The sequence below is a fragment of the Telmatherina bonti genome (assembly GCF_933228915.1).
Source record: "Telmatherina bonti genome assembly, chromosome: 18".
Classification (NCBI taxonomy): Eukaryota; Metazoa; Chordata; class Actinopteri; order Atheriniformes; family Telmatherinidae; genus Telmatherina; species Telmatherina bonti.
Genome location: NC_136616.1, coordinates 20,896,717 through 20,911,263, shown reverse-complemented (window position 1 = coordinate 20,911,263; position 14,547 = coordinate 20,896,717). Strand labels below are relative to the sequence as shown.

Here is a 14,547-nt window from a genome sequence, read left to right as displayed (position 1 = left end):
TTCCTGTCTGCCTTAATTAATAAGACGTGTACTCTATTTACGACATCAACTCATCATCTGGTGCACTGTTGCCACCTGCTGCTCAGATTTCCTCATGTCATCCGGTTTGTCGTGTGTGTATGTGTGTGTATATATATATATATATATATATATATTTATATAGGATAATTTTTTTCCTTTTTGTCGGATATATCCGACAAAAAAGGAAAAAAAGGATAATAATATTAATCAATAATAATTGATTATTTGACAAAACTGTAAGTGCAGTGGAAACCAGACAAGGACTTGAAGATGGTTCTATATCTCTTGTAATATAGTTATAATACCCACACACACTATTTTTCATCCGTGTCTCAGATGTGTAATAATATCCAAAGGCTCAAAGTGTCGCTACTGCAGCATTACTTTTAATTCCTACTCCATCTTCCTCTGTGATTTGCAGGATTTACATGTCACTTGTGTGGCGAAGGGAACATTCTTCATTCTGTTTGTAAGGAGACATGCAAAATTCCTGCCAGGATGAAGAATGATCATTTAAATTATTATGAAAATGATTTCATGTTGCAGAGACAGAAATCCACTGGTGTAATTTGTTTCTTTCTGTGAAAAACAACCCTCTTAATTCAGTGACGCAACTTGAACTGATCAAAATTAAGATATTGATGCAAATGTCACTTTAAAACAGTTCAACAGTCCTCTAAATACAGACAGTTTCTTACGCCGCTGATAGTAATTGAAAGTTTGTGTTGGTGTGTGGGCGGGACGTGGGATGGACTTCCAAGAAAAAAGAAACCTCTCTCTTTCAGTTTTACTGTTCACTCGCGCCAGTTTATTTCACAAGCTGGTCCCTTTTCTTCTCGCCCACCGAACTGTTAAAAGGTAATTAAAATGTACTTTTCTCGGATTAAACTTATGCAGAACAGTTTGCAGCCTTGTCATACTGTTTGTAAGTTGCAAGAACAATTGGACATCGGTAAAATTAAAAAAAAAATTTTTTTGCGGTTTAATTTAGTAAATTATCTGATTATGTGAAGTATTTTCATTTTAGAGAAAATGTGACCGTCAAATATAAGTAAAACCAGTGTGTTTAAAGCGTTTTACAGGCTGAGTAAATCCCCTCTGAATCCCCACTCGCAGCCAAATTGATTTTTGCTTTTCTCCCACGAGGGAGCTGCTGTTAGCTAACAAGTTAATGTTTAATTAATCACGTGTAGCTTTAATTACTTTGTTATAAGCGTTTTATAGTAAAGTTTATGAATGCAACAAGATACAGTCAAAACAAAATCATTTAGAAAACTATTTAAAAATTGCGCTCAGTGACCATAAGAACCTGTTAGTAATTAAAAACCAAGGACCTCTGTGTCTACGAAAACTGCGTAGGCAATAAAATGTTCCTTACGCGCCATGTTGTGGACAAAGGTTTTTACAGAAAGTGCGCGCGGGTGGATTTGCGGACACCGCTACGTAAATGTTAAACCTGCCATAAGAATGTGCTTACACAGCGCAAACTACAAAGTACTGAAACTTTCCCTTTTACCCTGAAATAATGCTGTTTTAACCTAATGTCCTCTTCATATATTATGCCTTAGTAAGATTCCACACCTAAATGGTAACTTATCAGTTTTATATGTTTATACCACGAAGCTAAAGACATTAAAACACACAGCATGTACACGTTTGCAATGTTTCATGAATTGGTTTCATTCTGAGTGAAAAGGTGGCAAAGCATAATTAATTAAGAACAAAACAATTAATTAAGAACAAAACATTTGATAAAAGTTCCCAAATGTATTATTTTGAATCTGTGTATTAAATGCATGAGCCCATGTTGTGCAGAGATTGGATGTTTCCCTGCAGCAACATACCAGTTACAAGTAAATGGGTCATTAATAGACTTATGCAGAACTTCACAAAAAGCTGTGGAAGTTCATTTTATTCAAATCAGTTGTGTTGCTGTAGGGAAACTTTCAACACCTGCAATGCACTGGCCTCCAAAGAGTTGGTTCATCAAATGTGTAGTGATGTGTAAAGTGACATTTAACATTCACATAACCTGATACTCACACCTCTTTCTTTTTCACATGACTGCTCTTTTCTCTTTTCTCTTCACTTTTTCTGTCCCTGTCCTACTGGAAGTCAGGAGCGACAACACCCAACCAAAACACTTTCACCACCCTCCATCCTGGTTGTCATAAAAAACCTGGACCAGCACACTCAAATGGCTGTGAAGAGACTCGCCACAAAAACAAAACAAAAACACTCACCACAGAAAAAAGTTAAACTTTCTTAATGTCAAGATGAAGATCGTTTCACTTAATGGAGGTGGCCCAATTATTGTTAAAGTTCAGATGTCAGGTAACATGTTGGTGCGATATAAAAAAAAAAAAAAAAAAAGTTGCAGAGAAAATTGTACAGTTATTGAACAAAAAATCCAAATTTGGTATTGTCTTGGTGAGAAGCTGATTTTGGACGGAAGCAACAAAGACAACCTTTCAGTTATGTATTTATACTTGGATCTCACTGAGCATTAGTAAATAACACTAAAGTAGAAGACACGGTTGTTACTGGGAAAAGAAAATGTAAAAAAAAAAAAAAAAAAATCTTACTCATTTATAAAGAGTAGATCAATTAAATTTGTATTGATTCACACAGATTAATGGATTTTTTTTAACCCAACTCTAGCACTATGGAATACTGCAAAAGATACTTGATATCATTTGGGTAAACATAGAATGTCCAAGGGTCAGTAAATGCAACGTGCAATTTACTGCCATTGTTTTCCATTAACTGTGACAATCAGTATCATAATGAATAATTCATATAGCATCGTCTAATCAACCCCCTACATTAGTGGTTGGCAACTGATGGCCTGTGGGCCAACACTCATGTCTACCCGTCTACTCATGTCCACCAAGAACTTTCTGAATTATTCACTGATTTAAAAAAAATTTAAATACGGTTTTCTTATTCCACAGGGCCTACACACCGTCACTGTTTTATCAGCTGATCTCTTTCCTTCTTCATCATATTTGACAGGGAAACCAAAATGTTCCCACACAGGGGATTTGAATGAACTGATGCGTTCAAGTTTCTCCGCTCGCCATGACCACGCTGCACTTGTGCGGAACGACTATGCACGGAGATTTCTTTTTTTTCCCCCCCATATCAATCCGCGGATCACGTGTGTGCCGAACCGTAGCTACTGATCTGAACGGATCGCGGATCAATGACGATCTGTTGCACCACTAATAATAATAAGTATTCAGAAGTTGTGTAAATGGCACGCAGCCACCAACTTTCACACACGTTCACGAGGTGAAACACGGCATTCCTTGCTGCAGCGCGGTCACGATGCACTCAATGACAAGTTTGTGGAGAATGTAAGAGGGAAAACATAACTGTGTTTGTTTATTTCACATTTCAACTTACTAGTGACAAAATATAAAATGCTCGTGAGCAGACTTGACTTTACTAGCCTCAGCAGCTGTGTTTTACCGTCCGGTTTGCTCTGTCGCAGCTTCCACGGTAGGCAGCCATGAGCAAGGGTGACCCCTTATATATATATATATATATATATATATATATATATATATATATATATATATATATATATATATATATATATATAGACATATATATATATATCTATCTATCTATATATCTATATATATATATATATATATATATATATATATATATATATATAGACATATATATATCTATCTATCTATCTATATATCTATATATATATATATATATATATATATATATATATATAGACATATATATATATATCTATCTATCTATATATATATATATATATATATATATATATATATATATATATATATATATATATATATAATAGACATATATATATATATATATATATATATATATATATATATAGCGTTCCCTCATTCAACATTTTCATACAGCGCAGGCAACGCCCATTTGGAGAAACAATTATACGAAGGGATCTCATATTTCTGATCTTGTGTTTTGATGCAGCTGTATTTTCCATTCTTAACATGACTTGTTCTCATCAGTCTAAAGCTTGTTAAATCCTCCACGAGAAGCTTCGTCTGAAGCCGGGAGGAATCAATGCGGACAGCAAAGTCTGCTTTTTGTGCAATGAAGCTGCTTATTTCATATTTAACGAGCAACTTCGTCTGCGGCAGGGCAATTGTGCATGCATCAGGGTTCGTGTATTTTAATGCCACGTGATGTAAAAATGTTTGTATTTTTTACCACCTCGATCAGCTGTTTAATCAAGACAATCTGTTTTACCTGCAACAGGAAAATTGCAGACCTCAAATGTCCAACCAATCCAACGATACTTAACTCTCTGCTGGTAAAAGGTGTGCGCGTTTGGTATTTAGGCAGCTTAATGAAGCCTTACCCACGCGTTCGCCCCCTGGTGGTTGACAGACTACTGGTTGAGAATTGTGTGATCAAAGAAGCATGCAGCAAAGCTTGCTTTTTGAATGTAAATATCGATGACAATCAGGTTTATTTAATTGTGGCCACCAAAATTGTTATCATGATCAAAATCCGATTAATTGTGCAGCCCGACTAGAGAGAGACATACAAGATGTCAGCCATTGTTTTCAACTTAACAACGTGAGCTTTGCTGCATGCGTCTTTGATCACAGACGGTTTTCAGACCACTCCTGGCAACTTCTTTATTTTTTACCCAAAAAGCAGCCAGCAACGAACTTGGTGACTTTATCTGGCGTTATTGGAGATTTTTGGAAAGTGCATCATGTAATTTATTCTCAATGAGCAGCATTGCTGCACCCACACCACCTGAATGGAAGCACTCAGAAGAGGCTCAGCAGCCGTCCCACCTCGCAGTTGCATTCAAAGCAGGAGATGATCCCCACTGCTCCATTATCAGACTGCAGATGAAATGGGCAAAGCTGCTACTGGCTGATACCAACCTGGCTTACCGTCGGACTTTAATGTCAACTAATGAAGAGTGTGAAAAAAAACACTAAAAAAGTTACAAGTACTGTCACATGTTGTAAACTCCCAAATAAAATCCAAACCACACTACACTTTTATTTATCGCTAAAGCTTGGAGTAAAAAATTCTCCGCTAACCAGCAAGTTTCTTGCAGCAAACTATCTCTGCTGGTGAAAGCCACCTAATCCTTCAGTTTGGAGTAACTCTTCCTCCTTCGTAGTGTCCCAGTCTAGAGGCCCATTTCTACTCCTCTACATACGTAAATGGGAATATCTACGTAAAAGGTTGTCAGGTTAGATTAATAATTAATCGTGACATCCCTAATTATGATGCGGAAAAGCCTTAAGTGCGATTTAGCATTCAGAAATCCCTTGCTTGAATGCCCTTGCTTGAATAGCCTGATGTGATTTTTTTCTTTCCATGAGTCTCCAGACTGTTAATATGCAGTCAGATGGTGTTTATTTAGCTTATTTGTTTGTTTTATTTTCAATGACTCTTTTGTGTTTAAACTAGATGTCAAACCTTCTGGATCACAGAATTAGACTAAATGGTCTACGTCTACCTGGCCTTTACCACTACACTTGCTTTCTTTGGAGTATCCTCTGACTTAAGTCCTTCCACATAATGGTATGATTGTAGGCTGAATTTGCTTGTGTTTGGCTGCATGGTGTGTCCATCATAATAAAGTCCTTCCCTGGTGGAAAAATGCAAGTTTGTGCATGTTGCAAACATAGAATCCAGAAACTCACTTCTTTTCTCTTAAAATTATTTAAAATATTTGTTTTTTGCCCTGCTTGTTAAAATGTCAATTTCTTGTAAAGGAGTAAATATTTATTGCCGTGCACAGTTTGCATTTGCAAAGTATGCATTTTACCACACACGATGTGGTCGTTCGTAGCTGAATGGAAAATGTGGTGAGGTGCATAGATATTTCTATTTAAGCAACCGCATATGATAGAAACATTTACCGCTCTGCTTTTCCACAGACGTCATGTCTGCCCCATATCCTGGAATGCCTGTGTATCAACAACCTGTCCAGGTGGTGTCAGTCACCACCACCTCCGTTGGTGGTCCTGGATCATGGAGCACCGGCCTCTGCGACTGCTGCTCTGATATGGGCAGCTGTAAGTGAACCAACCATACATAAGTGATTTAACAAAACTATTTTACTACAGAAACTTTACAGGGAATGTTTTATAATGTTTTTTATTGATCATATTTTAATGTTGAGACATTTAGAATTCCAAAGGCTGTAACTTCAAAGTGGTTTGAGATAAAGTCACTTCACTAAATGAAGAAGATGTTGACTTTGAACCTGATTTTAAAGCATTTCCCACAGACCAGCCAGAAATCTGAGGTGCTCCTCTGGAACCAATGAGGGAATCCGGTGTAGTCATGTTCAGTGCAGTTGGTCATTGGGATGTATGCGAAGTGTGTGCAGCTGCCAGCGTTCAAGCACACTGAGCTGCCACCCTAAATACACACCTGTAAAACGATCAAAAGACAAAGTATAAACTTGTTCGAGAGGCAAGAACCGGAAATGTCTTTTGTTGTGATTTGAAACTGTTTAGAAAACTCGGTAAAAATAAATTAACTTGACTTTCTAGTTGGGGGGGGGGGGGGGGGGGGGGGGGTTGTTCGGGGGCCGCGGCGTGAGTATAATGGTAGGGGAAACACTGCTTAGGGTGAAAGATGTTCAAAACATTTAGTTAATAAGGCTAACAGTACCTGTTTGAGTCACAATCAATTTTGACAGGTGTGTTTGGGTAAACTATGCTAAATATCCCACTGGATCAAGTTTGTCTTTTCACAGGCCTCATGAAGAGGAGGGTCCGTGTGTGTGCATGTATCAGTGATGTGTGGGTTGATTCATATTGAGCAGTTGCAGCCTCTTTTTCTTCTTGTCCCCACCAGGCTGCTGTGGTCTTTGGTGTTTCCCCTGCATGCAGTGTCAGACAGCCAGTGACCATGGCTGGTGCTGCGGCATGCCCCTCCTTGATTTCTGCTGTGTGGTGTCCTGCTTACTGCGCTCCTCCATCAGAGAACGCTACAACATCCCTGTAAGTCCAGAAAATGCAACAGAGTGGTGACAGATGTTAAAATGTCTTTGTGTATATATACAGTAAGACATGACTCTTTTAAGTCACATCTGATGTATTTTTCAGAGCCAAACAAAAATTCTGAAGTCATTAGTTTATTGTGTAACTTTATCCATTCCATACCTGTCAAGTATCCTGCTTTGGCCGGGAAACTCCTATTATTCCCCCCGTCTTTCCTATGCCTTTTTCGCATTGTTATTTTGCTAAAAGAATGTCCCTGAAATTTCCCCATGATATGGGGAGAAAATAAACTGATGCAAGGAGACAATAACCCCATGTAACAGACCAGACACGCTAACCCCCCGCCCCCGCCAACGAGCCCTCCAAGGAGAGACACCTGTAACCGAGACCTCTCTTCCTCCTTTCTCTTTGCGGTTGCCAAGAATTTCCCTTATTTTAATCCAGAACCTGACATTTATGATCCGTTCTCTAAAAGAAACTATTTCCCTTGTAGCACAGCACACTATATGACATCACTATAAAACGTTAGATTTGGAAGAAATGGAAAAGCAGTGTGTGAAAAGGTAGGTTCAGGCCATGATTAACCTGTAAAAGCCTCTAACAGCAAAAACTTGAAGTTATTTTCTGTATGATGTTTTCAATCTCATGCTGTCGTGGAGGAATTTTGACCCCACTCTTCCTGTGTTGCTTCTTCTTTCGATATGTGTATAAAAGGTAATTTGTATTTCCACCTAGTGTACTTCCTCCATTCAGTTGCAGATGTCTAAGGACAGTTCCCTTTGTGCGGATTATGCAATGAGAAACGCTGAACATATAAACTCCCCATGAAAATCATTTGGCCTCTTGCATTTGTTTCTGTAGTAGGTTTATTTATTTAAGGTGGCACTTTATTTTATTGGAGCAGCAACGGGGGATTTGTGTTGTTTGCTCAGTGCGTTGCTAGTAAAGCATTTAAGTGCCGTTTCAGTTGTGTGAAATATTTCGTTGCCATGGTTTCAACATAAACATTTTCAAGTTCATACATTCATGTCCAGAAGCCATGAAGCCATATGGCTCATGTTTTTTTTTTCAGCATTATCATCTTACATGTTTCCCAAAGCTTGTGAGCTTTGCTTTTTCTTTTTTCAAGCAACCTGACGGTTATCATGTCATAGTTCCTTGATTTCTTAGCTCAGCTAGACCAGTAGACCTTTTTTCACTGCCAACAACAAGTGATCCACATCACTTCTCAGAGCACAGCATCTAGTTTTTGTTATAATTAAATGTGTTTTTTTGTTTAGTGCTAGTTGACCCTCTTCTGCATCCTTAAAGACCCAACCATCGTGGATCAGTGGATGCAGTTTAATTAGAATTTCTTTGCTACACTTTACTGATGACTGTCATTACGAAAGCCCAGTACGACATTGACTTTGTCAACTATCTACACTGCAAAAACTCAGCCTTAAAAAACGAAGGAAAAAAAAAGACAAAAATTAGGTAAATGTTGCATAAAATAAGATAAATTATCTGCCAACAGAACAAGAAAATTTGGCTTGTCAAGACTTCCCAAAACAAGTAAAAATACTCTTTAAACGAGAGGAATTCTCTGGCATAAAAACTAAGAATGATCTTACCTTTAAAAAAATAAGCATATGTGCACTCAATTTAAGATTTTTAATCTTACATAGATTTCAGTTTTTACAGTGTATTGCGAAAAGACGAGACTGCTGCAGTTACACTGATGTGCAGCAATTCAATTCAGCTTTATTTGTGTAGCGCCACTTAACAAGAATTTTGTCACAGGGCACTTTACATACACACCATTTCAAGCAAGTTCATACATGCCCTAAAAAAGAAACCAACTGATTGCATCGAATCATGACTTCAGTCCAATCCCCCATCCTGAGCAAGCTCGAAGCGGCAGTGGGAAGGGAAAAAAAACTACCTTTTAACAGGAAAAAAAACCTACGGCAGAAACCGTCTCAGGGAGGGCAGTCAGCCTCGACTTGTTGGGGTGGAGACGACACTAACGTTACAATTGTAGGTTTCAGTTCCCTTTAAGCAAACCAAATTCAGGACGTAGACTATAGTGCAGGGCAATGTGGGTTTAATCATCTGTAGTGGTACAGTAACAGAATGAACAAAAAATCTTGAAAGCTTTGGCAGTTTTAAACCTTTTTATGTATTAATGCTAATTGAATGATTTGTTCATAATCAGACATTTATAAAAAAAAAAAAAAAAAAGAATAATTTCTGGTTTATTTTAACCTTAACACTTAGAGTTTATATGCAACATTTGCAATATAATAATATCATGATTTAAATTTTGACATGTGACATTGAGAGGAAAAATGCCTTATTTTTGTTCAGTTTAATAGTAGCAATGATTGTCAGCTGGACTTATTGCCTCTTCCTTTCTCCTCTTCCCCTCCTCCCTCCCCCACAGGGCTCATGTTGTGAAGACTTCTGTAACATACTTTGGTGCTACACCTGTACCTGGTGCCAGATGAACCGTGAGCTGAAGATCAGGGCCAAACATCAGTCGTCAGCCATGTCGGTGGTCACCACACAGGTGACCAGGGGATAAGATGCCAATGTGGTCGTACCTCGAGAACCTCCAACTTGTTAAACAAGTAGTGAACAAGATTCATTTCATTTAGCAAATATTAAGACATTTAAAAAAAAAAAAAAGATAATTTCTGTATGGATTGTTGCAAGTATTAGCTCACACTAACCCAAAAACATTTCCGTTTCAGCATATATTTCTATAAGCACTTAGCAGCAGAGCCTGGTTTGTAAGTCATTATTAGCAGTTTATAGATTTTGTCTTTTGTCAGCTTTGATTCGCTGTTAAAACTTGACTTTTTTTTTGCAAGTAGTTTTGCAAGCGTATTATCATGCTGCATGTCATACAGTCAGGTTAGTGTTTTCTAACCCTGGATTTGTTCAGGCAATAAAACATTTCATGTCACAAGATCATTTCCTGTTTTTACTTGAACTATCAGTGTATCATGCATTATTTCAGTAGGTCATTGGTCACATAACATGCATTTTAAGATGGCATAAGATACCAAAACAGATTTATTTTAGCAAAAAAGATCTAACAAATGGGTGTTGGTTTCTTTCTTGCTGCAACTTTATCACAAACATCTGAATGTTTTCTCATTTCTATAAAACTGTGACAGTTGGACAAAACCTTTTCAACACTGAAATGAAACATCATACCTGCTGTTAAGTGATGTCCTATTTTCAAAGCTACATGCTGCCTTTCGTTGTTTAATCAGGTGTAACAGTTGTTTTTCTTCCTAAACAATATGTATTTCAAATAGGACAGATGTCTAAATAAGCAGAAATCACAGCTATTGTAAAACAATGCAATATTTTCTGAAAACATAAAAAACGCCTTAAATTTTAACTTCAAAATTAAGTGATTAACAGAGAAACAAATAGTTCCTACAGAAAGATTTTCGTTCAGATGTAATTTAAAAGATCATGTGTGATAGTGGAAGCTTGGTGTAAATGGAGCAAATAACTTCTGGGGAAACAGATATGCAGCAGGGAATGGGTGCTGCTATCAACAGGACTTGAGCAAAAATGTCCTCATACATCCTGTTTATCACTCGGGCCTCAGAAGAATCTAGGTTAGGGGACTGTGGTGAGCAGACATTACAAACAACTGAGTAGAGCATATTCTTATAGCCTCACAGTGTACCTACTGCATTTCTTACTCCGAAAACATGGATATGAAATAGTCTTTGTCTTTAATTTGCAACTTTTTAATGAACAGCATTAAAAAGCATGCAGGCTAACACAAGATGTTTTCAGTGTTCCTGCAGGATTGCAGGAACGTTAGAGGCAACTTTTTGCCATTGTGCAGATTACAAAATCATGGCATAAAGTACATATTCTGTAATTATCTAGGCATCTTTTAACACTATATGTTCACATTATTACCGATTATTTGATTTGACATTGCCCAACATGTTGTTTTTGTAGTTATTGTTAATAGCTGGGGTAGATAATGTTGGGGAGTTAGCAAGATGTGAAAGTAGCACCCTGTCTTGGTTCCTCCTCTGGTTTTGTTCCTTGCATGATCTAAGTATTTTTGCCTCCGCCATGGAGGTTATGTTTTTACTGGTGTTTATCTGTTTGTGTTCAAGATAACTCAAAAAAGTTAATGACAGATTTTAATTAAATTTTCAGGGAAATTGTTGTTGGAAATGTGAAAAGGAAGAACAAATGTCATTTTGGTGGTGATCCGGATCACCGTTTGGATCCAGGAATTTTTTAAAGGCCATGGTGGAGGTTTGCACTCTCCAAGTGCTTTTTCCACCAACAATTTTCTCTTTCTCAGCTGTTTAGCGGAAGGAGGCAAATAAACTGAGCCGGGTTGGGAAGGAGTAAAAGTGCCACAATGTATTAATTCAAAAATTAATTAATTGATTAATTAAATGTGTCATTAATTTATTAAAGCATTAAATAATTAATTAAGTAATTAAATGTGTCATTAAGTATTTAAAATTGGAAATAAATGCACAAATAAAGAATTAAATATATCAGTAATTTATTAAGATACAATTCATATACATATATATATATATATATATATATATATATATATATATTTAAATAATTAATGACACAATTAATTAATTCATTTTTAATGCTTTAATAAATGAATGCCACATTTAATTAATCAATTAATTAATTCTTTTTTTTTGTTGTCTTGTCTTGTCCAGCATTTAAGCAAGCAGTTCTGCTGATCAAATTTACTTTGCCAAGGGGAGCATTACTGGTATGATGATCCACTTGATTTTCTAGATTTTTATTTTATTTGTTTATTTATTTTGTGTAAATTTTTCAGTTTCTACTGCTGGACCAGACCAGAGAGGATAAGAGCAACAGAAAGATAAATGGAAAAAGAAAGAAAACACCTCATAGAGATAGAGAAAAAGAGAGAGTTAGAAAGAGAAAGAAGGAAAAAAAAGAGACATCTGCATAAACGTACGCATATACAGCTATACGCATTTGCCTTTATAGACGCATGTACCTACATATTCACACACATAGACACAAACACGCCAATCTTAGAGTCTTATTTCCCCTGCAGAGGACTGGACTATCAAGTGTCAAGAGCACCCTAAACTATCAGGTTAAATATTAATGGGAGACAAAGATAAGCTGCTGTTAGTGAGTAATCCTGTAAACGACTCAGTGACTGTGACACATGCAGAACATGCAGAGTGGAACGTGTTCAGAGAAAAGTTATCATGCCAATGTGACCCCGCCCACACAAAGGCCAGAAGCAGGAGGGCCCCGAGACCCAGGTGACCGGTAGCCACCCCCAAGCACAGGATCCAACCACCCCACCCTGGAGCCAGCTATGGACCAACCCGGGAGGCAGCGGAGGGGACCCCCAGCCGGAGTCCCCCGCGGTCAGGGGGAACAGGCCCCAACGGGCCCAGACCGACAGGAACCGGTCCCGCCGGGCACCGGCCGCCCAGGGCAGACAGAGCGCGGGCCCCAGGGCCCCAAGAGCCCGAAGGCAACCCCCCGCGGGCAGAGGATCCAGCCCACACCAATGGAGAGCCAGGATCCCCAGACAGCCGCCGAGCGGAGGACAGGCTGCACCCCAGTGCATGAGCCGCACCCCCGGGGCACAAGACCACCCCCGAATACACACACACCCCAGCAATCACAAACACCCACACATATACTCTCACACACACACACACACACACGTACCAACTGACTCACATACTACCTAGTGACACACACCCTACCCGCCCCATCCATTACACATGCTCCATATCACACTCCCCTACCCCCCTTCCCCCACTCACATACTCCCCGATGCACACGTACACCACATAGCACAACACCCCTCACGAGCTCCCTCTCTACACACCTCGACACACACCCCCCTTCTCACCCCCAGTTCACTCACTCCCTTATTTATTAGCATACACACCCCATCCCACAGATATCCCCACCACACCTCAAATCATCCACTCCTCCCTACACACACGCACCCCAACTCACTTTTCCGTCTTCATTCATACCCTACCTCCTGTATGTGCCCACACCTCCAATCCCGTCCCTTCCCCTCTACACCCCACTTACATACTCTCTCTTTATTCACACGCACCCCATTGCACACTCCCCCACCCCACTTACAAAGCTCCCCCCACCTCTACTCTCTTACATTCCATCCACAATCCATTCGCTCCCTGACGCCCTCATCTTTCCTTCCCAACATGTCCCGTGTGGGACACCCCTGGGGGAGCAGAAACCAGTAAGGCCCCGATCAGGGCCCCCACAGCTACCACCTACCACCCCCAGCGCCCCCCCGCCACCCCCTAGACATAGCCGACCCAGCAACCCCCAGAGCCAGCAGAGTTCTCACCCCCAGTCAGGCCAGCCCAGACCCAGATCTACTGGGCAGCCCTCCCACCCCGACTGAACCGCATCCCCCAGCGAAGGCCCGGAAATAAGGGCGTGGGAGGACCCCTTCTCCCCTTCCCCCCTCCCCGCTAATGTTTGTGAAGTGTGTGATGTTTGTAATTAGAATTGAGGGGCAGTAACCCCACCAGGTTGGGAGAGGGACTGCCTAAGCGGCCCCGCTCACCATATACTGCATGGCCTGCCCCGCTAAAGATGTCCATGAGTTGTCAGTGTGTTTTTTGTGATATGGTGACTAAGTGTAATTAAAATTGGGAGGTGGGCCAGTACAGGGTGCAGTGATCAAGACCACCTTCATTGCCTCTCTCACCACCCAGGACACTGTGCACACCTCCCAACACCCTACCTGTGTGTGGTGGAGACCGGGGAAGGGGGAGGGGAAGGGGATTTAGGACCAGAGGGAAGTGACTCCCTCTTGAAAGTGAGCCGCCTTCGGCACTAGGCACGCCCCCATTCCCAGGGCCCCCGAGGCCAGGACAAGCAGGAGCAGCCGCCCCAACAGCCAGAGCCCTCACCAACGCCAACCAAGGAGCGACCACCGGCCCCAGGAGGCACCAATCAGCCACATGCAAAGGGCGGCAGGAAGGCAAGGAGGGGGAGGGGCGGCAGAAGGGGACCCTAGACCAACGGTCCACCGTCCCCACCCACCCAGAACACTCCCCACCTGGAGACATGCTGGAGTCCCTCCTTGCCTACACCCAATAAGTTACCACACAAACACCTTTCTCCCCTATGTCCTACCCTCTTGATAACCACTACCTCTCCACCCCCATACACACATACCACTATCCCTCCACCCACATGCACCTCAACACTCCTCTATATGCCCATCTATCCTCCCATCCCTTATACACATACACTATGCATTCATACACTTGCACCCCAACACACATGCCTATCCCCATCACCGTGTATCACTACACTCCCCCATACATCCCCCCTTACCCCTCATCCACATCCACCAACACACTCCCCCATACACGCACCCCTACCCCCCATCCACTTGCAACACCACATACACACACTCCTACCCTGCTACCCTACCCTACCTTACCACCACACTTCCCTACTCTCATGC

The 14,547-nt window shown here is 40.4% G+C and overlaps 1 protein-coding gene across 1 annotated transcript; it reads left to right on the top strand.

The window, feature by feature from the left end:
• Nucleotides 1–801: 801 nt before the first annotated feature.
• Nucleotides 802–9,972, top strand: ponzr1 (plac8 onzin related protein 1). The gene is made up of 4 exons (XM_079257559.1): nucleotides 802–879; nucleotides 5,955–6,092; nucleotides 6,883–7,028; nucleotides 9,454–9,972. Exons 2-4 carry the CDS (start codon nucleotides 5,960–5,962, stop codon nucleotides 9,592–9,594), a joined length of 420 nt encoding a protein of 139 aa, XP_079113685.1. The 5' UTR covers nucleotides 802–879; nucleotides 5,955–5,959; the 3' UTR covers nucleotides 9,595–9,972.
• The last annotated feature ends 4,575 nt before the right edge of the window (nucleotides 9,973–14,547 follow it).